The 26,349-nt window shown below is 46.2% G+C and overlaps 1 protein-coding gene across 1 annotated transcript in view; it reads right to left on the reverse strand.

Moving 5' to 3' along the window:
- The window catches only part of GALNT17 (polypeptide N-acetylgalactosaminyltransferase 17), a 595,450-nt gene that overhangs the window by 48,588 nt on the left and 520,513 nt on the right, over positions 1-26,349 (reverse strand). Inside the window, exon 7 of the mRNA XM_017956661.3 lies at positions 1,172-1,357. Coding sequence (XP_017812150.1) covers positions 1,172-1,357 — 186 coding nt within the window. The remainder of the gene's footprint in view (positions 1-1,171; positions 1,358-26,349) is intronic.

Consider the following 26,349-nt stretch of genomic DNA (forward strand, 5'->3'; position numbering starts at 1 on the left):
AACAATAAAAAAACACAAATAAAGCATAAGAAGTATTCACATAGCATTTACATTGTATTATCTATAAGTAATCTAGAGATGATTCAGCCATAAAAATAAATAATTTAACAGTATTTGCAATGACCTGGATGAGATTACAGAGTATTATTCTAATGGAAAACCAAATACCATGTGTTTTCACTGATATGTGGGAGCTAAGCTATGAGGACGCAAAGGCATAAGAATGATACAATGGACTCTGGGGACTTTGGGGGGAAGAGTGGGAGGGGGCGAGGGATAAAACACAACAAATATGGTGCAGTGTATACTGCTCGGGTGATGGGTGCACCAGGATCTCACAAATCACCACTAAAGAACTTACTCATGTAACCAAATACCACCTGTACCCCGATAACTAATGGAAAAATAAAATTAAAAAAAAAAACTTTGTGCTGCCATATATATATATATATATATAGACGGGAGGTTATGCTTAGGTTATATGCAAGTACTACGCCATTTTGTATCAGGGACTTGGGCATCTGTGAGTTTTGCTATCCACAGGGAGTCCTGGAACGAATCCCCTGGGGATACCAAGGGATGAATGGTACAGAGAAGATGAGTGGATTTGGTCAAGATCTCCTGATTCACAAATGATAGAGCTGGGATTCAAACCACGCTGACGTACAACTACCGCACGACACTCCTGTGGGACTGCAGTAACATGGAGATTTCCTTGGGTCATCTTCTGAGCAGAATGCGGAGGAGAGCTGAAGAACTAGGGGATTTGGCATAGAGTAAAGGCATACGACACAGGGCAGCTGGAGCTCCACGGGAAGTCACACACAGTGACAGGATGAAGGGTCTGCTGCCAAATATCTGGGCAAGAACTTTGTGGACATAGCATATGATCAAGAGCAGGGCAGCCAGATTAGCATAATAAGACTGGGATTAACACAATAAGACTCTTCTAATCTCTGTAAGTGGATTTAAAGACATTTCCATTGTGCTAGCCCTCGCGTTAGGCAGGAGTTCTAAAGCTGAGACATCTGTGAACCCCTTTGAAATGCATTCATAATTTTTCTAAGCATGAGCATTTTCTGGGGAGGAACGATTGGTTTATTAAAGAAATCGTGACCAAATAGTAAGGATCACTGTTCTGGGGTGGTGGGGAAAGGCTGGTGATCCCTACCTCCAGCGGCAGGTTCCACGCTATGTACACATGAGACTTGTAATCGTCCATCCAGACCTCAGCAACGCGGAGAGCATTCCTCTTGGTGTAGAAGCCGATGTTGCTATTATATGGCTTCTTCTTCCGCTCAATGTGGGCCACCCGTGAGCAAGGAAGGACCTCCATGCTGCCCCCACAGAGCCATACCTAGGGGTACAAAGATTTCATCAGCCTGAAAAAGAAATTCCCAGAGGCTATGCCTCCTCCCCAAGCCCAAAAGCAATGGTTCAGCTGACTTTGCATACATGTGAAATACATTTTAATATATAAAGCCAATGAGAGGTTGTGCACGGTGGCTCATGCCTGTAATCCCAGCACTTTGGGAGGCCGAGGTGGGCAGATCACTTGAGTTCAGGAGTTAGAGACCAGCCTGGCTAACATGGTGAAACCCCATCTCTATTAAAGATAGAAAAATTAGCCAGGCATGATGGCATGCGCCTATAATCCCAGCTACTCGGGAGGTTGAGGCACAAGAATCACTTGAACCTGGGAGGTGGAGGTTGCAGTGAGCTGAGACCGCGCCACTGCACTCCAGCCTGGTTGACAGAGCAAGAGTCTGTTTCTAAATAAATAAATAAATAAATAAAGCAAGCCAATGAAAGTTCAAGGCTGGTTTGTTACTGCTGTGTGGTCTAACATAACCTGACTAAAACATATAAAAAAGAGGCTTGTGAGAATTCTTATAGAAACAACAGCTCAGGATATAAAATCCACCTCTAGGTACGAAAGGCCCATAAACCTAAGCTGGCCATGGCAGCACAAGAGTTTTCTTAAGTTCTCAATAATGCACAACTGGCATTCCTGAAGGTTGCCTTTCCCGCTATGCCCTGCCAATGTAGAATGGAAAATTCATACTAAGAAACAGATCTTCTTTATTCATATCAGCACAAGCTGTGTATAATGATTTAGTTCTGTGGTGTGTTTTGTTTTGAGACAGGGTCTCTCTCTGTCACCTGGACTGGAGTGCAGTGGTGCGATCATAGCTCACTGTAACTTTGAACTCCTGGCTTCAAGTGATCCTCCTGCCTCAGCCTTCCAAGTAGCTGGGACTACAGGTATGTGCCTCCATGCCCAGTTAATTTTTAAATATTTTTTGTAGAGATGAGGTCTCGCTATGTTGCCCAGGCTGGTCTCACACTCCTGGCCTCAAGCGATTCTTCCACCTAGGCCTCCCAAAGTGTTGGTATTACAAGCATGCGCCACTACTCCCAGCCTAGTTCTACACTGTTAATATGCTCTACTTTGGAGTCCTGTGGGTACAGATGCCAAGCCTTCTGGAAGCATCCACTCCAATGCCATCATGAGCAGCTGTCGCTTGCTATTACTGAACTATTCAGAAGGAAGGCTGCAATGATGGCTGCCTTTGAGGGATGCAAAAGCCCAAGGACGTGGGACTTCCCATCCCTCTGCACGGGGATGGCAGGCACCTAGGCTGTAAGGCCCTGCTCCAAAAGGAAAGCTGGACCATCCAACTTCTCTTGGTCCAGGTGGGAAAATAAAAAATTAAAACCTTATTGTCAAGAAAAAATTAATTTATGGAAATGAAGTTCCCAGTACCAGTAGAAAAAAAGGAAAATGACAGAAAAGTTTCTGTGAGGGACCTGTGAGGCTGTTCTGCTGTGAAGACACTGTATGCTCTGCATAAGTGACAGTTTTGCAGGTGAGCTGACTCAGGTGGGCTTTCTCCAAGATGAGTCACTTCAAGCCATTCCACCTTTAGTCTCCCAGTAACTGCCATAGCAAGAATACTGGGACACTCTTGAGTGTCGGCATACCCCCTTCTTGACTTTTGTTGACTGAATTTGGTGGCAAAATTTGTTTGGGTGTGTATGATGTTTTGTTTCTATTTCCCAACTTTGGTTATACTACAGGGAAATGATACAGATAGAAAATTCTCCCATAAAGCAAGAATCCTCACTTTGCTTGCTTCTTCCAGGAGGAACTGTGGGCTAAGTGGTTAGCAGAGAATAGATGTTCCAGACTTCTTTGATCTGGGACTGGACAGCTAGATGCCCTAGCATGTTAGGTTAGACCCAGCTGCTGGCCACGGAAGGAAGTCAAGGAGGCTAAATGTTGGCAAAGGGCCTGGGAATAGAGACAAGAAATTGGTGTCTTAGAGACTAAAACAAGGCAGCTGAATTTCAAGGGACGGACAATATATAAAGAATCAGGGTCTCACAATGATGTTGCAAGACTCAGGGAATGAATGAAAAGATGTACCACATTCAAGGACTGGAAGAATTAACATTGTCAAGATGGTAATATACCCAAAATTGATCTAAAAATTCAACACAATCCCTATAAAAATCCCAGCTGGATTCCTTGAAGAAATTAACAAGCAGATCCTAAAGTTCATAAGGAAAAACAAGGGACCTCAAATAGCTAAAGCAACCTTGAAAAGAACAAACTGGGAGGACTTCACTCCCCAATTTCAAAATTTAATACAAAGCTACTATAGTCAAGACGGTGTGGTACTGGCATAAGGACAGACATACAGATCAATAGAATAGAACTGAGGTCCAGAAATAAACTCTCACACTTATGGTCAACTAACTTTCAACAAGGGTGTCAAGACAATTCACTGGGATAAGGAATAATATCTTCAACAAATTGTGCTGGGACAACATGCAAAAGAATGGACATGGCTCCTACCTCACACCATATGAAAAATTAACTCAAAATGGATCAATGGCCTAAACTAAGAGCTAAAACTATAAAACTCTTAGAGTAAAAATTCATGACTTTCAATTAAGCAAATGTCCAACAATTGATTAATGCATAAACAAAATGTAACATATCCATATGATGGAATATTATTTGGGAAAAAATGAAATGTTGATACATGCTACAATATGGATAAACCTGGAAAGCATGCTAAGCAAAATAAGCAAGTCACAAAGGACTATATATTCTATGATTCCATTTATATCACATGTCTGGTAAATAAATTGATGCTTGCTTGGGAGGTGGTGGGTTGGGGGGGGGGCTGCAGGAAGGTAGAGTGACTGCTAATGGGTTTGGGGTTTCTTTTTAGGGTGATCAAAACATTCTAATATTGACTGTGGTGAACTTTGCACAGCTCAAACATACTGAAAAAACCATTGAGTGGCACACTTCAAATGGACGAATTGTAAGGGTATGTGAATATATCTACAAAGCCGTTATAAAATAGATAGATAGATAGATAGATAGATAGATAGATAGATAGATAGATAGATAGATAGACAGACAGATAGATAAACAGAGAGATGGGGGAAAGTAGATGCAGGGGTGAATCTGTTTGGGGAGGCTCAGGAGGATGGATGGAAGCAAAGCAGAGCTCTTCAAGGACTCATTACTTAGCAGGGATGACAGACACAGGTGCATAAGAGACCTTAGCAAAAGCCTGAAACCCTGTCATGAGAACGGAGGTGCCAAGTGGGAACAGAACCCACAAGCCAGGCTGACTTGGCACCACATCCTCCATAAACCATCCAGACCAAGGTCAGAATGGCTTTCACGCTTGGGGTGCAGCCAAACTGCCAAGAGGGTTCAAGTGGATGTAGCTGTTAGGAGTGGAGGTGAGAGGATGGAGGAGCCAGATGTTGGCTGTGTTAGCCCTATGTTGGACACCAAGCCTTTTAAGCAAGGGGAGGGAGATGGTAAACAGATATGTGGCAGGAAGCTCAGCACATCTGTCCCATGTGGCAGAGACACGGGCTTCCTGTCCTGGGCTCTGTGCTGTGGATATCAGCCAGCACACTCAGTGGGCATTGACCTAGGGTCCCTCAGCTCTCCCTGTAAAGTCTGGGGAGGACTGAGGGGCTCCTGGGCTGGCAGATGTCTTGAAGGCATGCCCCACTGTGGGGTCTAGCAAGCCCAGGGTGAACTGCCAGGGTCAGTGCCTGCCCAGGAATCCTGCTGCTGGCCTGGATGCCCACAACACTGCCATTGCCGGGCATGCATTGTGGTCATTATCCTGCCTGCCCCAGCCTACTCTGCACTTTAGCTCATCACCTCCAGTGACTCAGACTGGATTTAAAATCCTAAGCATGAGCTATCATTACCAGCACCTCTTGGGTGAGACAGAAAACGAGGGCTCCTCTTGCTCACCTCTCCTCTGCTCTCCACTTTCACAGCTCCCTCCCCTTAGAGAGGCCAGTATACCCGCTCTGCCTACTCCAGACCCCAGGACCAGTCCAGTAATGACAGAAAACACCAAACACCAACTCCCTCATCAGCTCATCACAGATGAGGAAACTGAGGGTAAGAGAGGTGGAGTAAGTGGTTTATAACCCCACAGTCAGTAAGGGGAGAAGTCAGAACCACACCCTCCACCACATGTGACAGCAGCAGGCACTGGCTTCTCCTGCCCAGGGAGAGCTGACCAACAGCCTGTAGACCGCTTGGCTCCTCCTCAGCCACAGCCCTGTCCCTCACTCCAGGTGCCTGGTTGGCGCCTCTGACCTGCATTGTAACCACAGTGATCAGGGGAAACAGTGAGGACAGAGCTGGGTGTATGCGTATATCCAGAGGAAGTTCCATAGATCTGGAGTGGCACCAATGATATCCCAGGGTAGGAGGTCAAAGCCTGCTGCTGCACAATGCCATGTGGCAGCATGGTTGTGCAAGGGACGTTGGAAGATGCCTGGGAGACAAGTGATTCTCTAGGCCCAAGGCTCTGCTCTATGTTGCTTGGCAGTGATCACCGGCAGAGCTCATGGGCTGGCTCTAAGTGACGATAAGCTGATGTGAAGTCTGCCAGTGGTTAAGCAACCAGGCCTACATAGCAGAAGGAAAGAAATGCAAGAAAGTGGACTGAAGGCTTTGAACCTTAGCAATAAACCAACAGTCCAGCTAAGTCCCCTATGGAGGGGTATTCCCGGAAGAAGTGATATTCCACCTTGGCCTCCGAGCCCACCCAAGAGGTCTGGAAGCAAAAGGGGCACCTCCCTCTAAAGGGAGCGATCCAGTTTATGTTTCTACCACACATAAGACCCAGCTATGAGTATCCCAAGTACAGCTGGTCCCAAGAAAGGGTCCTGTGGATCTGTTCTCTACATCAATGTTCACCAGCCCACATGGCGAGTTCCTAGGCGGGCTGAAGAAATGATACTGAAGGGAAATGCAGAGAAAGGTGGGAACCAGACCCTGATTGGCATGTCTTTGATGCCAAGGAGGAAGAGCAGAGGGAAGTGCCCAAATGGAAAGCACTCCAGGCTGTGGCTCCTCACACAGTGGAGGCAGGACTCCTTCCAGATGGGTTGGAATGGGCCAAGTGGAGGGCACGCTCCAAGCTCTGGGATCCCTCCTGGGGGCAAAGAACCCACCGCAGGGTTCTCGGTGACCCCGTGCTAGGGAAGTTGGGAAGTGGCCATGCTTAAATGGATATGGGCCTCCAGAAGGTATGGTGACTCCAGAAACAGATACTCTTCTATTAATTTATTTGTTCATCAAAAAATGATCCATTCAGGGCCTACTGGGCAGGGCAGGGGGACGAAATGAGAGGTGCTAGCAGACAAGGTCCTTGCTGTCATGAAGTGGGTAATCTAGCAAGGGAAATGCATTAATCAAAGAATCACAGGCGGAAATGCACCATCACAAAGGGAGCTTTTCCTTGAGGGAAAACAACACAGGGCTAAAAATCTAGCATGTAACACGGGGATGTGGCCAGTGGGCTCAGAGAAAGTATCCCCCAGGAAAGGATACTAAGGTGAAGTCTGAAGGGCTAGGCTGAGCTGAGTAGAGGAAGTGGGCAGCAGTCCCAAGCCCAGGGGCAACCAGCACAGTTGCAATGACCTTGTGAAGGAGAGAGCAGGGTGTGCTGGACTGTACTCAAAGATGGCAGCAACAATTCCACCCACGCTCGTTGGCAATGTGACTTTTTTGCTCTTCCTATAAAAAGGCTGAACCTATTTCCCCTCCCCTTGAATCTGGGCTGACTTTATTACGACTTCCATTGATTAACAGAATGCAAATGTGACGTCTCACATAACCCAAGACTAGGCCTTAGAGACTTTGCGGCTTGCACTTTCTTCCTCTTGGAATTCTGAGTCCATCAGGCTGTAAGGAAGCTAAGGATAAAAGACAATGGAACAATAGAGGTCCAGCTATTCCAGACATCATGGCTGAAGACCAAGGCATGGGAGTGAGGCCAAGTGAGACTGGACACCCCCAAGACAACCCATCAGTGGGTTGCGTGCGTGCGTGCATGTGTGCCAGTGCGTGCATGCCGTTGCGTGCGTGCGTGCGTGCCAGTGTGTGCATGCTGTTGCTTGCGTGCGTGCCAGTGCATGCATGAGCACAGCCAGCGCCATGTGGAGCAGAGGAACCACCTGGCTGACCCCAGCCCAAACTTCCAAACTTCAGAATCTTAATCAAATCAATTGTTATTGAGGCCACTAAATTTGGGCTTACACAGCAATAGATACAGAGATACACAGAGGATATTCAAAGCTGAAAGAATAGCCATGTGGCTGGAACGCCAAAAATGGATTCAGAAAGTAGGGATGAAACAGAGGAGAGAAGTGGAAAACATTGGAGAGGCAGGCAGGGTTCACACCAGGCAATGATCTGGAGGTCATGTTAAAAATAAATTGATCTTTGTTGTAATGAGAAGCCACTGAAGGGTTTGGGTTTGAAAAGATCACTCTGGCTGAACTGTCGGGAAAAGACTGGCAGCATGAAGAGGGGAGATGGAGAAAACAAGAAAGCCTTGCTATTTTGCAGGGAAGAAGAGCTGATAGCTTTAGCAACAGCAACAAAATAGAGATGTAGATAAATTTGAAGGTTTTTTTTTTTTTTTGAGACAGTCTTGCTCTGTCACCCAGGCTGGAGGGCAGTGGCATGATCTTGGTTCACTGCAACCTCCACCTCCCAGATTCAAACAATTTTCCTGCCTCAGCCTCCCCAGTAGTTGGGATGACAGGTGTGTGCCACCATGGCTGGCTAACTGTTGTATTTTTAACAGAGATGGAGTTTTACCATGTTGGCCAGACTGGTCTTGAACTCCTGACCTTAAGTGATCCACCTGCCTCAGCCTCCTGAAGTACTGGGATGACAGGCGTGAGCCACCATGCCTGGCTGAGGGATTTTTAATAGGCAAAATCATCAACAATAGATTGGATATGGCTTGGAAGGAGAAGGAGGGTTATGAATGACTCCTAGCTTTCCTGCTTAGCAACTGGATATACTGAAGCTTCATTCACTGGGGCAAAAAGCCTGCCCTAACCTACCCAGGCCTCTGGAATATGGGAGGGATGAGGCCAAAGAAACCATCACAAGACTCTGGGGGCTGGGAAGTCTTAGGCAGGACACATTGTTCTGCTTCCTGACAGTTGATGGTCCTGGAAGAAGAGGACACTATAGGAGGTGAATGTCCATGGGTGGGATTGATTTTCATCATTTTGGAGAGTCTTCAGGGACTTGCTTAGCCACTGGATATACTGCAGCTTCATTCACTGGGCCAAAAAGCCTGCCTAAACCTACCCAAGCCTCTGGAATATGGGAGGGATGAGGCAAAAGAAACCATCACAAGACTCTGGGGGCTGGGAAGTCTTAGGCAGGACACATTGTTCTGCTTCCTGACAGTTGATGATCCTGGAAGAAGAGACACTATGGGAGATGAATGTCAATGGGTGGGATTGATTTTCACCATTTTGGAGAGTCTTCAGTGGTACGTTGGTTTAATTACATCTTTTGATACATGTTTTATTCATACATTCAACTTCATCATTTAATAAATCCTTTCACTAGGCCCAGTGCAGTGGCATATGACTGGAATCCCAGCAATTTGGGAGGCTGAGGCAGGAGGATTACTTGAGGCCAGGAGTTCAAGACCAGCCTGGGCAACATGGCGAGACCCAGCCTCTACAAAAAACATTAAATAATTAGCCAGGTGTGGTGGCACAGGGTGGTGGTCTCATCTACTCAGGAGGCTGAGACAGGAGGATCACTTGAGCCCATGAATTCAAGGCTGCAGTGAGCTGTGATGATGCCACTGCACTCCAGCCTGAGTGACAGAGCAAGACCCTGTCCATCCATCCATCCATCCATCCATCCATCCATCCATCCACCCACCCACCCATCCACCCATCCACCCATCCATCCATAAAATGAAATAACATTACAAACACCTGGATCCCACCCCAGCCCTATAAATCACATTCCCCAGGGATGAAGTTGAGGCACCTGGGGTTGTATGTAAAAAGGCCCCCCATGGGATTGAGATGTGTAGCCACATTTGGGAGCCACCAGCTTAGAAGGCTTCTAATATCGTTTCCAGGGTTGTGATCTGATGACTCAATTTTACAGAAGCTGAAAGAATTTAAGCAAGGGTTGTGCTCTGCCACAGCCTGGACAGCTGGATAGTAGCTTCAGGGACCCCAGGAAGAGCCACAGGCAACAAATGAGGATGCAGGGTGCCAGGTGCTGTGCAGGCCACCTGCTCCCCTGGGCACCTGTCACTGAGGAGCCTAGGCAGCCAGGGAGGAAAGAGGAGGCCAAGCCATCAAAACCAACATGACTGGTTCATTTATATTCACTATTCTCATAGGCTATGGGCTCCAAACACTTTTGATGTTTAAAAATGTAAAGCATACCTTCTTCAATATGTTTACTTTGTTCATTTTTCAGTACATGCACATACTACTATGCTAATATACTTTACACATGAAAAATTTATAGATATATAGAAATCCAAAAATTAGAACATTAGAATATGAGAGCTAATATATTCCTCTTGTCCCACATCATGTTGTGTACCCCACTTTGGAATCCACTGCCCTAAGAGTAAGGGGGCTGCTCTCACCTCATGTCACAGAATTCTAATATTCAAGGTCTGGTCTTGTCCTATGACTTTTAGAGGCCAGGAGTTTCTCAAAAGCAGCAGGAAGTACCATTCAGGCATAAGTAGGTTTGCAGCCAAAATATTCTAGTGAGCGTTTTCAACCGTGTCATTAGATTGAGAACAGTGGGTGCCCTGATGATGTGAAAGCCACTTTTCCTGGGATCTTCAAGGCACTAACAGGGGGCAGCTCTCTCGAAAGAGCCTGCATGCTATTACAGCAGATGGCCTGGAGCAGAAAGACAGTGAGTCCTCTCTCCCCACCACCCCCGTCACTCAAATTCAGCAAGGAAGCTGCTTATACCAGAAAGAAACCCAGGCACCATCCTCACCGCTTCCTCCCTAGGCGCCAGCCATTCCATCACCAAGTCCTGCAGATGATGCCTCTTCACTATGGCTCAACTGCATCCACTTCCTTTCACATCCACTATGACCACCAGATCATCTTCTCCTCCCTCATCACCCTGGTGCAAGCTATGACCGTCTCCCACCTGGACCACAGCCATCACTTCCGAATCCAACTCCATTCAGTCTGACCTCCACTCAGCAGCCAGGGTGGAACTGACCATTCCATGGCCCTGCAAACTTCGATGGCTCCCACCGACCACTCTGAAAATAAATCCTCAATCTTCATGTGGTCTTCAAAGTCTCCCCCTGCAGCCTCATCTCTGCAGCTCCCCGCAACCCCAAGGTGTTTCTTTTTATCCTTCCCTGTGCCCCATTCCTACCCGGGACACTCCTCCCCCATCTGCCTAGTTAACTCCTAATCAAACTTTGGCCTTCAGCTCCATCAGTACTTACTTAAGGAAGCCCCAGATAAAAGCAGAGCTCCCTATAACGTGCCAGCATAGCGCTTATCACAGTTGTAATTTTATGAGCCTGCCAGCATACGGGCGTGCAAAAAAATTACTTTCTCTGTTCTTTGCTAGGCTGTTAGCTCAATGAGGACAGAACTGTGTCATCCTGTGTCCCTACTGCCCAGCACTGTGCCTGGAACATAAGTAAGTACCCAATGAGTTCTGAGTTCTTAATCAATGAGTGAATGTGTGCATACACTAATGAATGGAGAGGGGCTGGAGGGAGTAAGCAGGGAAATTCTCTGGAGAGCGGGCCTAGGAGGTGGGAAAACAGGAACAAATTAAAGAAAGGAAAAGAAAATAGACTAGAGGATATAATATGCCAGGCAGAGAAAGTTAAAGTACTTCAACCAAGGGCCCTTATAGAACTCAACACCAGCTAAATTTGAGTCTCTGCCCAATCTCTCTTCCCACAAACCCAGAACCACCCTGGTGCTTCTAAGAACGCTGTTCCTTGGCACCCCTTCTGTTGCAAATCCACCCTACAGTACGTCGACACCAGCCAGCCCAGCCCACCCTGGAATCAGTGGGGAGATGTTCTCTAGCACGAGCTGAGATAGACCCAGGAAAGATCAATCATTTTACTCTCTAGTGGGGAAAGGCTACTGGCTCCATTTCTCCCAGAAGTCAGGCACATGCATTCTCCCCCTGGAACTATTTTCTCATCTGTAAATGACAGAGGACGATCGCCGAGGTTTCTTTCAGCTCTGGCATCTCGAGAGACCATGGCCCAGTCTGCAGGACTATGGCCTCTGCTAACAGAAAACAGCAGACTGCAGAGACTGCCTACCCCAGTGTTGACTTTCTTGAGGAATCATCTGGAGACTGCCAGGAATTCCCCACCTAATGAATTTAGGAATGTTTTCTAGATCATGGAAGATAGACACTACCTGATCAGATCTGAACCACTGCTGGCCATATTAATACTTCCTTTAATTTGTCCAAAACTCCTTTCTAGGCAGCAGAAGGAAGTTTTTTTTGAATCTTTTCCTTTGATTCTTCTTCTTCTTCTTCTTCTTTTTTTTTTAAGAGAGACAGGATCTCACTCTGTTTCCCAGGCTGGAGTGCAGTGGCATGACTGTAGCTCATGGTAACCTCAAACTCCTGAATAAAGCAATCCTCCTGCCCCAGCCTACCGAGAACCTGGGACCACAGCTGAACACTAATACGTCTAATTTTTAAATATTTTGTAGGCCGGGCGTGGTGGCTCACACCTGTCATCCCAGCAGCACTTTGGGAGGCTGAGGTGGGCGGATCACCTGAGGTCAGAAGTTTGAAACCAGTGAAATCCCTTCTCTACTAAAAACATAAAAAAGTAGCCGGGTGTGGTGGCAGGTGCCTGTAATCCCAGCTACTTGGGAGGCTGAGGCAGAGCAATCGCTTGAATCTAGGAGGTGGAGGTTGCAGTGAGCCGAGATCGTGCCACTGCACTCTAATCTGGGCGACAGAGCAAGATTCCATCTCAAAATAACATAACATAACATAACATAACATAACATAACATAACATAACATAACATAGTAAAAAATAAAACTCTCCCTGTGAAAGCCTGTGGTCTATTTTCAGAAGCTTTCTTCCTGAAAGCATATGCACATAGACACCTGAAGTTAATGGAGATTTCACCACTGTCTCTTAATGTAACAGTGAAACAGCAAGAAACTAATATAACTAATCCATTTTTGTTTAAGAGAAATTTACCCATTATTGCATGCAGGTTAGGATAATTTGAGAGCACTGATATAAAATGCAAAGCAGCAATCATATAGTTTTGAAACTAACTCTGGGATTACAGGGGAAGCAGGTACACCACTTTTTTGTTATGTTTTGTTAAAGTTTTACAGGAGCATTGGGACCTAACCAAGGACGAAGAAGTTCCCAACCACTGGGGACTGTTGCTGGTGCCCAGATTATCTGCCGTCCTAGTTGCTTCTCGATCCCAGCCTCTACACACAGTTTCCCCATATCCCTCTCCCATAAAACCCTCCAGCCGCCTGGGCACGGTGCGCATGCCTGTAATCCCAGCACTTTGGGTCGCTGAGGCCGGTGGATCATGAGGTCAGGAGACCGAGACCACCCTGGCTAACACGGTGAAACCCCATCTCTACTAAAAATACAAAAAATTAGCCTGGCGTGGTGGCGGGCGCCTGTAGTCCCAGCTACTCAGGAGGCTGAGGCAGGAGAATGGCGTGAACCCAGGAGGAGGAGCTTGCAGTGAGCTGAGATCGTGCCACTGCACTCCAGCCTGGGCGACATAGCACGACTCCTTCTCAAAAACAAACAAACAAACAAAAAAACCCCCCAAAAAACCCTCCAGCAAACTTGAAAAACTTAAGATAGTACTTCAGAAAACCAGTTCACTATTATCTTCTTGGTTTCCTAGCTCTCCAAATACACATGCCTTTCTTCCCATCAACCCTTGTCTCTCAAGTCCGGCTTTAGAGGAGTGAGCAGGTGAACTTGGGTTTGGTTACCTTAGGAAAGACAAAAACAGAATTTTCACAATGTTTTGTCGTGTACGCTTGGAATACAGGAGAAAAAAGTTCATCCCTATCTGAAGAGGCCACATAGCATACTTTCTAACTGTACATATGACATTCTGGAGAAGGTAAAACTATGGAGGCAATGAAAAGATCAGTAGTTGCCAGGCGTTGGGGAGAGGGATGAATAGGCGGACAGAGAGGGATTTGGGGGTCAGTGAAACTACTCTGTATGATGCTGTAATGGTGGATACACATCATTATATATTTGTCTAAACCCATAGAATGTACACCACCAAGAGTGAACCCTACTATAAACTGTGACTTTGGGTGATAATGTTGTGTGAATGCAGGTTCATTGATTATAACAAATGCATCACTCTGATGGGGGATGTTGATAAAGGGGGAGGCTTTGCATGTGTTGAGGGGCAGAGTGTATATAGGAAATCTGTGTACCTTCTGCTCCATTTTCCCATGAACCTAACTTTTTTATTATTAAAAATTTTTTTTTTTTTTTTTTAAAGCTCAACCCTTAAAAAAGGGTACGTGTGCAGGGGAGTCATAGAGCCCAGGATTAAGTAATGCTTTGATGGGTCCCTGCGTGTTTGTGACCAGCACCTCCTGACATTCTGGTTCACAAGGATTTCTGGGGCCACACAGGCTCCAGCAGCCCCTATAGCGATCTCCTGAGGACAGATGGGCTTTCCAGAAACTTCAGCACCAGGAGCCTCATTTGCACGGACTCCTTTCAAGGCTTGACCTTTGCATCTAATTTTGTATTTGTCAAGAGGGTCTCCCAGGCTGTGGAAGCATCAGATCCCATAGAACCTGAATGCCCTATGCTGGGGGCATCCCTGTTTTGTCCCTCAGGTGAGATGCAGCAGGGATTCCTCTTTGGAGCCTGGGGGTTCTCCCCAAGCATGGAAATAAAGGAAAATCTTGAGTTCCTTCATAGGAAATTCTAGGCACCTAGCTAGCCCTAAGAAGTCAGTGAGCAACCTGATAACCAAGAAGGTAATAGTGGCTTAAAACAACAGTCAGGGAAGTTACTCATGAGATGTTCCCTATAGAAACTAAAGATAATAGGCCAGGAATGGTGACTCAAGACTGTAATCTCAGCACTTTGGGAAGCTGAGGCGGGTGAATCACTTGAGGTCAGGAGTTTGAGACCAGCCAGGCCAAAATGGTGAAACCCTGTCTCTACTAAAAACACAAAAAATTAGCCGGGCGTGGTGGCAGGTGCTTGTAATCCCAGCTACTCAGAAGGCTGAGGCCAGAGAATAGCGTGAACTCAGGAGGTGGAGGCTGCAGTGAGCCTAGATTGTGCCATTGCACTCCAGCCTGGGCGACAGAACCAGATTCCATTTCAAAAAAAGAAAAAAAGAAAAAAAAGATAAACATCTTAGCATTCATTCCTGAGTTGTTTTTCCGAAACTGAGACCCCACTCAATGGATTTGCTGGCAGGTAAACCCTCGGATAAGGGGGAGTTGAGGACTGAACTCTGACCACAGTGCTTTGTTCTACATTTCTTCCCAAGGGGTCTGGAGGAGGTCATGTCCATGAGGAAGCACTAACATTCTTTCCTGCTGACCTCAAATTTTTAGACAAAGCTTTGCCTCCTGGAGCAATCGCAAATCAGAAAATCTTGGACTCCACCTTAGACCTTTGGGTCCTGCTTCGAGATGTCCTACTTTTTGGCTGGGCGCAGTGGCTCACACCTCTAATTCCAGCACTTTGGGAGGCCAAGCGGGGGGGTGGGTCACCTGAGGTCAGGAGTTCGAGACCAGCCTGGCCAACATGGTGAAACCCCATCTCTACTAAAAATACAAAAAATTAGCCGGGCATGGTGGCACATGCCTGTAGTCCCAGCTACTTGGGAGGCTAAGGCAGGAGAATGCTTGAACCTGGGAGGCAGAGGTTGTAGTGAGCTGAGATTACACCATTGCACTCCAGCCTGGGCAACAAGAGAGAAAGTCTGTTTTCTTTTTTTTAAAAAGTCCTACTTTTTTAGGTCAAAACAATGTGTAGCTTCCATGTGTTGATTTCTGACTTTGCCTGTAACCTCTGCCTCTCTGACTTTAAAAACCCTTACCTAGGGCTGGGTGCGGTGGTTCACAACTATAATCCCAGCACTTTGGGAGGTCGAGGCAGGCAGGTCACGCGGTCAAGAGATCAAGACCATCCTGGCCAACATGGTGAAACCCTGTCTCTACCAAAAATACAAAAATTAGCTGGGCGTGGTGGCGTGCACCTGTAGTTCCAGCTACTCAGGAGGCTGAGGCAGGAGAACTGCTTGAACCCGGGAAGCAGAGGTTGCAGTGAGCCAAGATTGTGCCACCGCACTCCAGCCTGGCAACAGAACGAGACTCTGTCAAAAACAACAACAGCAACAACAACAAAAAACAAATGAACAAAAAAACAAAAAAATACCCCTCCCCTCCAAGTAATCAGGGAGTTCAGGTCTTAAGCATGATTCTCCTTGCTGGGCGCCCTGTAGTAACCGCCTCACTTTCTCTGGCTGCAGTTGCAATGTCAGTGTTTGAGTTTGCTGAGCCAGACGGGCAGAGCTATGGTGGTTTCTATAACACAGAGAGTGACGTCCCACTGCCTCTGGAGCATGTCTCTCTGATGTCTTCCTTCCTACTGACAGAAATTCTTCTTTTTATCAAAAGGAAGTCACTTAGGAAGCCATTTAAATCCATTTATATTGTTAAAAGCAACACTGGAGGAACTTTAGCGCATAAATTACATAAATACCACCATCTGGTAATTCAAGCGCAGGCAAATTTTAGCCCTTTGTCTGATTCAAAACAACACAGGTTTCTGGCAAAGAGAACATTTTAACTTGTTACTTGCATCCTAACAGTCATTTTCGGGCCTTTCTGGTAACCTTCCTCCCAGAGGAGCAAGCTACCCGTCCTGAAAGGAGAGTTTTTCTCAGTGTTTCTCTCTGCCGTGCTGGAGATGGTAAGCTGACTCTCCCCAGTTTAAATGAACATTCTCTTTCACTAAATCGGACGGTTGCATAATAGCTTTCCTCCTGAAGTCCTTTTAAAAAATTCCATTTCAATCTTCTGCTTTATTTATGACCGCTTCTCAGAAATGGGATTTACAAATATGGACCTCAAGACATATCTCAATTGAAGAACGGCAGTGGTAAGAACTTCTAAATATGTGGATCCTCTTGCCAGTCAATGCAAGTCGTTTTTCTTAATACAAGATGAGGAATTAAGATGAAGTGTGGTGTGATGAGCAGTTCAGAGAAGTCAAGAAACGTAGAATGAAAGCAGCTTGATCTATAGAGCCCAGAAGCAGGGTTAGGAGGACTTTTTTCTTCTCTTTTGATTTTTGTTGCTGTTGCTATGTACTGAAAAGAATAATATTGGTTTATTTTCACCATTTTAAAATTCAACCCAGGCTAGGCATGGTGGCTAATGCCTGTAATCCCAATGCTTTGGGAGGCCGAGCTGGGTGGATAGCTTGAGGCCAGGAGTTCAAGACCAGCCTGGACAACATAGCAAGATCCCATCTATATGAAAACATTTAAAAATTAGCTGGGCATGGGTGTGCATGCTTGTAGTCATAGCAACTCAGGTGGCTGAGGTAGGAGAATCACTTGAACCCAGGGGATTGAGGCTACGGTGGGCTATGATGGTGTTACTGCACTCCAGTCTGGGCAACAGAGTAAGGATCTGTCTCTAAAGAAATAAAAATAATAATGAATAAAAAGAAAACAAAATCCATCCCAGCCTTATGACCCGGCCTGATAGATAGCTTGTGACTGTCATAGAGGATCAGGGCTTTGATGTTAGAAAATTGGCTAAAAGGCCAGGTGCGGTGGCTCACGCCTATAATCCCAGTGCTTTGGGAGGCTGAGGTGGGTGGATCACGAGGTCAAGAGATGGAGACCATCCGGGCCAACATGGTGAAACCCCGTGTCTACTAAAAATGCAAAAAATTAGCTGGGCGTGGTGGCGGGCACCTGTAGTCCCAGCTACCCAGGAGTCTCAGGCAGGAGAATTGCTGGAACCCAGGAGGCAGAGGTTGTAGTGAGCCGAGATCGCACCACTATACTCTAGTCTGGCGACAGAGCAAGACTCTGTCTAAAAAAAAAAAAAAGAAAAAAAATTTGGCTAATTCTGTAGGTTGCCTGTTCACTCTGATGGTAGTTTCTTTTGCTGTGCAGAAGCTCTTTAGTTTAATTAGATCCCATTTGTCAATTTTAGCTTTTGCTGCCGTTGCTTTTGGTGTTTTAGACATGAAGTCTTTGCCCATGCCTATGTCCTGAATGGTATTACCTAGGTTTTCCTCTAGGATTTTTATGGTATTAGGTCTAACATTTAAGTCTCTAATCCATCTTGAATTAATTTTCGTATAAGGAGTAAGGAAAGGATCCAGTTTCAGCTTTCTACTTATGGCTAGCCAATTTTCCCAGCACCATTTATTAAATAGGGAATCCTTTCCCCATTTCTTGTTTTTCTCAGGTTTGTCAAAGATCAGATGGCTGTAGATGTGTGGTATTATTTCTGAGGACTCTGTTCTGTTCCATTGGTCTATATCTCTGTTTTGGTACCGGTACCATGCTGTTTTGGTTACTGTAGCCTTGTAGTATAGTTTGAAAATTTTTGCAATCTACTCATCTGACAAAGGGCTAATATCCAGAACCTACAAAGAACTCAAACAAATTTACAAGAGAAAAACAAACAACCCCATCAAAAAGTGGGCAAAGGATATGAACAGACATTTCTCAAAAGAAGACATTCATACAGCCAACAGACATATGAAAAAATGCTCATCATCACTGGCCATCAGAGAAATGCAAATCAAAACCACAATGAGATACCATCTCACACCAGTCAGAATGGCGATCATTAAAAAGTCAGGAAACAACAGGTGCTGGAGAAGATGTGGAGGAATAGGAACACTTTTACACTGTTGGTGGGATTGTAAACTAGTTCAACCATTATGGAAAACAGTATGGCGATTCCTCAAGGATCTAGAACTAGATGTACCATATGACCCAGCCATCCCATTACTGGGGATATACCCAAAGGATTATAAATCATGCTGCTATAAAGACACATGCACACGTATGTTTATTGCGGCACTATTCACAATAGCAAAGACTTGGAATCAACCCAAATGTCCATCAGTGACAGATTGGATTAAGAAAATGTGGCACATATACACCATGGAATACTATGCAGCCATAAAAAAGGATGAGTTTGCATCCTTTGTAGGGACATGGATGCAGCTGGAAACCATCATTCTTAGCAAACTATCACAAGAACAGAAAACCAAACACCGCATGTTCTCACTCATAGGTGGGAACTGAACAATGAGATCACTTGGACTCAGGAAGGGGAACATCACACACCGGGGCCTATCATGGGGAGGGGGGAGCGGGGAGGGATTGCATTGGGAGTTATACCTGATGTAAATGACGAGTTGATGGGTGCAGCAGACCAACATGGCACAAGTATACATATGTAACAAACCTGCACGTTATGCACATGTACCCTACAACTTAAAGTATAATAATAATAAATAAATTAAAAAAAAAAAAGAAAAAAGAAAAAAAAAAATTTGGCTAAAAAGTAGCCTGGGTCAGGCATGTCTAGGTTGGCTTTGTCCTTTTCTCCCTACCTCCCTTCCTTTTTTGTGTGTGTGTGCTCCCATGCCTTCCTCTCCTCTCCTGTATTCCCGCTTTCCTACCACCCACTACTTCACATCTACTAGCTCTCACTCTATTTCTGTCCTCCCGACTCTGACAGTTCAAACATCGGTCCATTTCTCTATAACAGCTTCAACTAAGTAAGTAGTAAGCATTTTATTGTTCTTGGTATTCCCAGCACCCAGCCTAATGCCTTTAACTTCTAACAATTTACCCTCCTTAGTTATTCAATCCAGTGCCATCTACATATTTACTAAGAGCGCCAAGCTAAATGCTGCCAGGGATATAAAGATAATTTAGACATGGATGTCACTGCTTGGCTCACAGCCTTTATTCTTTCCTCAGAGCTTAAAATTAGGAAGCCAGGAAAGTATTGAAAATGACTTTAGAACCTTTGATGTAGAAGGTGGCAAAGTGTGGAGGGTGAAAACATTGCATTCACTCCCCTGTCCATGCATGTCCTCCATCCTTCTACTGTCATTTCATTACATTTTGCCTGGGATTAAAGGAGTTGGTAGGGCACAATTATAGATAAACTATGTTTAACTATAAAAGAGTAGTGAATTATATTTAATTCTGTGTCTTCAACACCAAAGGGCCAGAGCATTCAGACTGCATACAGTGATCTGAAGAGGACGGGTCTGTCCACATCCTTTAAAGAGCATAATTGGGCCAGGCACCTGTAATCCCATAATTGGGCTTGCACCTGTAATCCCAGCACTTTGGGAGGCCAGGAGTTTGAGACCAGCCTGAGCAACATGACAAAACCTCGTCTCTACTAAAACGCAAAAATTAGCTGGGTGTGGTGGTGCATGCCTGTAGTCCCAGCTACTCAGAAGGCTGAAGCAGGAGAATCACTTGAACCCGGAAGGTGGAGGTTGCAGTGAACAGAGATCATGACACTGTGCTCCAGCCTGGGTGACAGAGTGAGTGAGACTCCATCTCAAAATAAATAAATAGCATGATTGATGTCATATGGCCCAAAAGGCCAGAAAAGCTTGTGATCACTCTCTCTGGCACTCAGATTCCCTAACTGAACTCAAATTGGTAAAGGCAAAATAAAAGGCATTCCCAATTACTGGTCCCGTAAGTCTGCAGAAAGGACAGTGGTACTGGGTTGTCTAGAGTTTGGGGCTAGGACTTGGGAGAAGCCAGCACTGCTCAGCCGGCATAGCTTTGCCACACCAAACTGCACATCTGCACGTTAGCCACCATCTAATATGGATTTCCTGTTCTTTATGATACAGCCAGCCAGGCATGCCTGAGCTACCCCTTGGAAAGAACCTTGGCTGGAAACTTCCTGAACTCTTCTCTATTACTCAGAAGATGCCGGAAGGAGGCTGAAGTGGCCCTCACAGGGTTAACGAGAATTACAAGTCCAGCTTTAGGCAGAATTATGGTTAGACATTGATCAGGGTACACAGGTGCACTTTAACCCACTTCCTTGCAGTTGCTAACTATTCAAGGGTCACATAGTACACTGAGTACCTGCTCCCTCATTGTTCCTATAGATAAAATCTCTAACACTGCACCTTTTAACCCAATAACTGTTTAAGGTATGTGTGAGTGTGTGTGTGTGTGTGTGTGTGTGTTTTAAATCCTGAATTCCAGCAGAATGGCTAACCAACCTGAAGACCCCCCCAAGAAACCAACTCAGGACAGGCATGCAGTTTCTTCATCTTCCTGTCCCAGGACTTCATCCTCTCGCTTCTCAACCAATCAGGGATCCCCACACTTCAGCCAATCACCCATCCTCTTAAAAACCCCTGGAAAACTCCATCCCAAACCTTTTGAGGAGGCAGATTTTAGGTTTCCTCCCATCTCCTCATTTCCCTGACCAGTGATCTTTCTCTGCTGCAACTCCTGCTGTTTCAGTGTATTGGTAGGTTATGGCACAATGGGAAATTGAACCTGTGGTCCTAAAAAATGGCCCATGAGATGTGAGAATCCCTCATTCAAAGTCACAAAGCTTGGGTCTGGTGCACAAACATGAAGTCTGCGCCAGGACAGAGTTCTCAATTGTGGACAGAGCTTGAGAAGCACCTTGCAGCAAGCCACCAAGCCCAAGGGCCTGAGATTAGGACTCAAGGTCAGGGCAGGTGGGCTGACAAATGGAGAGAGATCCAGTGCTGACAGCTGGGTAATGGGGGCAGAACCACCCCTGCAGATGGGAGGAAGAGGATGAAGAGGACCCTAAAATACATCACCCAGAACTGGGCACCAGTGTGGAACCCATGAGGCTTCATGCTTTCCACAAGCTCTTTTGTCACTTCATTGTGTGGCATGACATTACAGAAGGATAGTCCTGGAGTCTCAGCACTGGGTTCACATCCTGACTCTTGGTTGAGTTTAAATCAAAGTCATTGCCAATTACTACTGAGTTGTCCACAATTTGAGGCTAAGTCTCATGGTTGCCTAGCTACTTTTATGTCTGATCTTCAGTTTCCTTAGCCATAAAATGCAGCTGAGGGCCAGGCTAGGTGGCTTATGCCTATAATCCCAGTGTTTTGGGAGGCTGAGGCAGGAGGATCACTTGAGACCAAGAGTTCAAGACCAGCCTGGGCAATATAGCAAGATCCCATCTCTATGAAAAATAAATAAATAAATGAAAATTATTTTTAACTTAAAAAAGGAGTGGGCCAAGCATAGTGGCTCACACCTGTCATCCCAGCACTTTGGAAGGCCAAGGAAGGAGGATCACTTGAGACCAGGGGTTTAAGACCAGCCTGGGCAACATAACAAGACCCCGTCTGTACAAAAATCTTTTTAAAAACATTAGCGGGGCATGGTGGCGTGCACATGTAGTCCCAGCTACTCAGGAGGCTGACATGGGAGAATTGTTTGATCCCAGGAGTTCCAGGCTGCAGTGAGCTGTGATTGAGCCACTGCACTCCAGCCTGGGCAAGAGTGAGACTCTGTCTCTTAAAAAAAAAAAAGGTAGCTCATGACAGCAGCTGATCTGAGGGTTGCTGTGAGGATAAAATGAGACAATGTATGGAACACTCATTAACATGATAGTAAATGCTGAGAAAAACCCAGGTAGTTACTATTTACTGGCCACGAGAATAGCTGTGTAGCTGTGAAGTGAGCAGTTTCCTGAGTGGTAGTGGTGCCACCACCGGTGTGTGGGCCCCTGGGAGGGGCAGGTTGGAGATAATGACTGTGAGGACCCAGAGGAAGTGAGGAAGTGATAGCTGCTGATGTTGGCACAGGGGTTCCAGGCTCACTGTGTGTCCCTCTGTCCACATTCTGGTTTTCCCTGTTGTACAGCCTGCAATGGGTGTGGGTTGTTGGTGAGTCAGGCCACTCCCTGCCCTGCCTGGCTATGAGGACCCTCTTGTTCTCCCCCTGGACTGCCCCGCAGACACCTGGACTGCAGCCTGGCCGAAGTGGCTGGAAGGTGAGCAAGCTGAAGGATTTCCTTGAGTGAAACTGCTGTCGAGTGGTGTCAGTGGGTTCACAGAGCCTCGGAGAATGTGTACAATTATCTGGCACTGCTCAGAGGTCCATGGGGATGTGCTCATGGCCACAGACATCCTTGGGAACAGTGGACAGAGCATGGACTCCAGCAGACAGAGGCAATGGTAGAGGTAAGAGGCTTGCAGAAAGCAGAGCTGTGAGCTTCCAGGGCCTGGAGGGTCCTCTGCCTGAAAGCCAGCCTGCTCAGCGCCAGTAGTTAGGGTCACCGGGGCTTGAAAATGGAGGGTGTCAACAGAGGACAGGAAAAGTTGTCACTCACACTCCTCTCCAGTTCTTGTAGGAGCAGGAGGAACTGGGCAGGCTATCAGGCCTCCAACTTGTCTCTCCATGCCTGTCGTTGTTTAAAAATAGCAGATTTGGGCTGGGCATGGTGGCTCACGCCTCAGGTCCCAGTGATTTGGGAAGCTAAGGCAGGCAGATCACTTGAAGTCAGGAGTTTGAGACCAGCCTGGCCAACATGGTGAAATCCTGTCTCTACTAAAAATACACACACACACACACACACACACACACACACACACACAAATAGCCGGACGTGGTGGTGGGCACCTGTCGTCCCAGTACTCGGGAGGCTGAGGCAGGAGAATCACTTGAACCTGGGAGACGGAGGTTGCAGTGAGCCGAGATAGCGCCACTGCACCCCAGTGTGGAGCGAAACTCTGTCTCAAGTAAAATAAAATAAAATAAAATAAATAAAAATAGCAAATTTGGATGCCCCTTTTCGGACCAAGTCACCAAACATACTGTCTGTGGCAGGAGGCAACTCAAAAAGAAGCCTGGTCCAGGCATAGGAGGGTTTCAGCCTCTCACTTGCTTTTATTACAGCCAAGAGGAGGCGTGTGACCTATGTGATTTCTCTGTGAACTTGTACGTGCAGGAACTACATCTGATAAACTAACATGCACTCCATTCTCAGGCTTGACAAAGAGAAAAGAGAGTGAGAAAATAGCTGTAAATTAAATTTAAACAGAGTGAATCCACTCTCCATTCTACTCATGAGATAGAAACAAGCTGAGTCCCAGGGGAAGGTGGTGGCCTGTGGCCGGGGCTGCCAATGCTCCAGGAACAGCCCTGGCCCTGCCATCCTGAGCTGGGTTATCCTTTGCTTACTTCAACATTTAATGTTTTCAGAACCCTTCTTGGAGCTCTATCCCATCCTTTTCTTTTTGCATCAACTGCAAATAAAATCAACTAATTTTTTTAAAATGTGGGACTACGGGCCGGGCGCGGTGGCTCAAGCCTGTAATCCCAGCACTTTGGGAGGCCGAGATGGGCGGATCACGAGGTCAGGAGATCGAGACCATCCTGGCTAACACGGTGAAACCCCGTCTCTACTAAAAAATACAAAAAACTAGCCGGGCGAGGTGGCGGGCACCTGTAGTCCCAGCTACTCGGGAGGCTGAGGCAGGAGAATGGCGTAAACCCAGGAGGTGGAGCTTGCAGTGAGCTGAGATCCGGCCACTGCACTCTAGGCTGGGCGACAGAGCAAGACTCCATCTCAAAAAAAAAAAAAAAAAAAATGTGGTACTAGCCACTGGGTTAGAAGCTATGGAAGTCAGGAAATCTGCGGTTTCTGAAATGGTGTTAAAATGTCAGTAAGGTTAAGGACAGAAATGCTATTCTCTGTTCCAGGATGGTGTATCAGAGCCCAGGAACTTGTGGGCAAAATGCCAAGTCTAGTCATTACTGATGGAACCTGGGAAGGGAGGTGGCCTTAGGGGAGGAGAAATGGCCACATCAGAAGACCAGACATTCTAGGACATGGTGCCAGTCAGTGCTCCTGGTGACACTACATAATTTAAAGCCAGGGAAAGACAAATACAGATCTCATTTCACTTAGGACTAGGCACAAAATGACATTCACAACCATGACATGACCCTTCTATGTGAAACTGGGCCTGCAGGCTTGATATTTGCCGATTGGCAAATTACTCCATCAGTTGACTTCACAACTGAAGTCAGGTTTTTTCCTCTTCAGGTTTTTAAATGTAAACATCAGGGCTTTGATCAGGAGAGGATCCTACAAGTGGAGGAGATACTTATACACTGAAGAAATGACAAATATCAGTCCTTTTATTGAATGGAAATGTCTATTTTGTTCCCCAGAAGAAAAAGCTAGTGATACCCTTCTTGGGCCTATAACCATCTGTAATAGTCCATTTCACACTGCTATGAAGATACTACCCAAGACTAGGTAATTTATAAAGGAAAGAGGTTTAATTGACTCACAGTTCTGCATGGCTGGGGAAGTCTCAGGAAACTTACAATCAGAGTGGAAGGGGAAGCAGGTACTTCTTCACAAGGCAGCAGGAAAGAGAGAGGGTGTGTAGGAGGAACTGTCAAACTCTTATAAAACCATCAGATCTTGTGAGAACTCACTCATTATCACAAGAACAACATGGGGGAAACCGTCCCCATGATCCAATCACTTCACATGAGGTCCCTCCTGTGACATGTGGGGATTACAATTCGAGAGGAAATTTGAGTGGCAACATAGAACCGAACTGTATCACCATCCACGGATGACCTAATTCACTTATGATAACACCTGGAGAAAGTTTCAGCTTTGGTGCCTGCTAATTCTTAGAGGCAAAGGCCAGAAGCCTCCTGGATACGCCCAGTCCAGCCTTTTCTGCAGCCAGGTGTGGCTGTAAGATTTGTTCTCAGCAGTAAATGTGGGTCTAAGTAAAGCACAACCCTGCCGTGGTTGAAAAGCCAGTGTGTATTCTCCATCCTCTTTTTTCCCACTGCATGGAGACCTTGGAATCCACCTGTTGATGATGGAGGAGCCACAGTGTTAAAGGGGCTAAAGTCACTAAATGACCACCAGGAAGGCTACCTGCCAACCATGGAACATATTTTTACCATAACAAGCCACTGAGATTTGGAGGTTTGCTTGTTCCAGGAGCCAGAGTGACTTGCCCCTAGCACTCTTCATCTGCTATTTTGACTGGTAATGTGTAGAATTTTATTTACTTTATTATTATTACTTAGAGACAGGGTCTCTGCTCTGTCACCCAGGCTGGAGAGCAGTGGCACAATCCTAGCTCACTGCAGCCTTGAACTCCTGGGCTTAAGCAATCCTCCTGCCTCAGCCTCCCAAGTAGGTGGGGCTACAGGTGTGTACTACCACGCCTGGCTGATTTTTCTTTTTTTTTTTTTTTTTAGATGGAGTGTCACTCTGTTACTAGGCTGGAGTGCGGAGGTGCGATCTCGGCTCACTGCAACCTCCACCTCCTGGGTTCAAGCAAATTCTTCTGCCTCAGCCTCCCAAGTAGCATGGACTACAGGCGCACGCCACCACGCCAAGCTAATTTTTGTATTTTTAGTAGAGACAGGGTTTCACCATGTTGACCAGGCTGGAATCAATATCCTGACCTTGTGATCCGCTCACCTTGACCTTCCAAAGTGCTGGGATTACAGGTGTGAGCCACCATGCCCGGCCTCTATTTTTCCTTTCTGTGGAATTGGGATGTCACTATGTTGCCCAGGCTGGTCTCAAACTCCAGTCTCAAGCTGTCCTCCTGCCTTGGCCTCTCACAGTGCTGCGATTACAGAAGGGAGCCACTGCTCCCAGCCCAGAGTTTGAAAATGCACACAGGAACCCTACTCTTTTATAAAGATTAGGTATCCAGAAACAAGAGGCTTCCCCGAGGTCCTGACCAACCAGTAATGTTATTTCTGTTTCTCTCCCAGAAAACAATTCATTTTTCAGCTTCCAGGAAAGCTGGATATCGCACCTGGATATTGTAAATGTCACTGGCCTGCCCTATCCCATTCACTTCTCTGCCCTGCTGGGGCCAGTTTCATGTTTTAGAAATTTACT

The sequence above is a fragment of the Papio anubis genome, chromosome 4 (assembly GCF_008728515.1).
Source record: "Papio anubis isolate 15944 chromosome 4, Panubis1.0, whole genome shotgun sequence".
In the NCBI taxonomy this organism is placed as follows: Eukaryota; Metazoa; Chordata; class Mammalia; order Primates; family Cercopithecidae; genus Papio; species Papio anubis.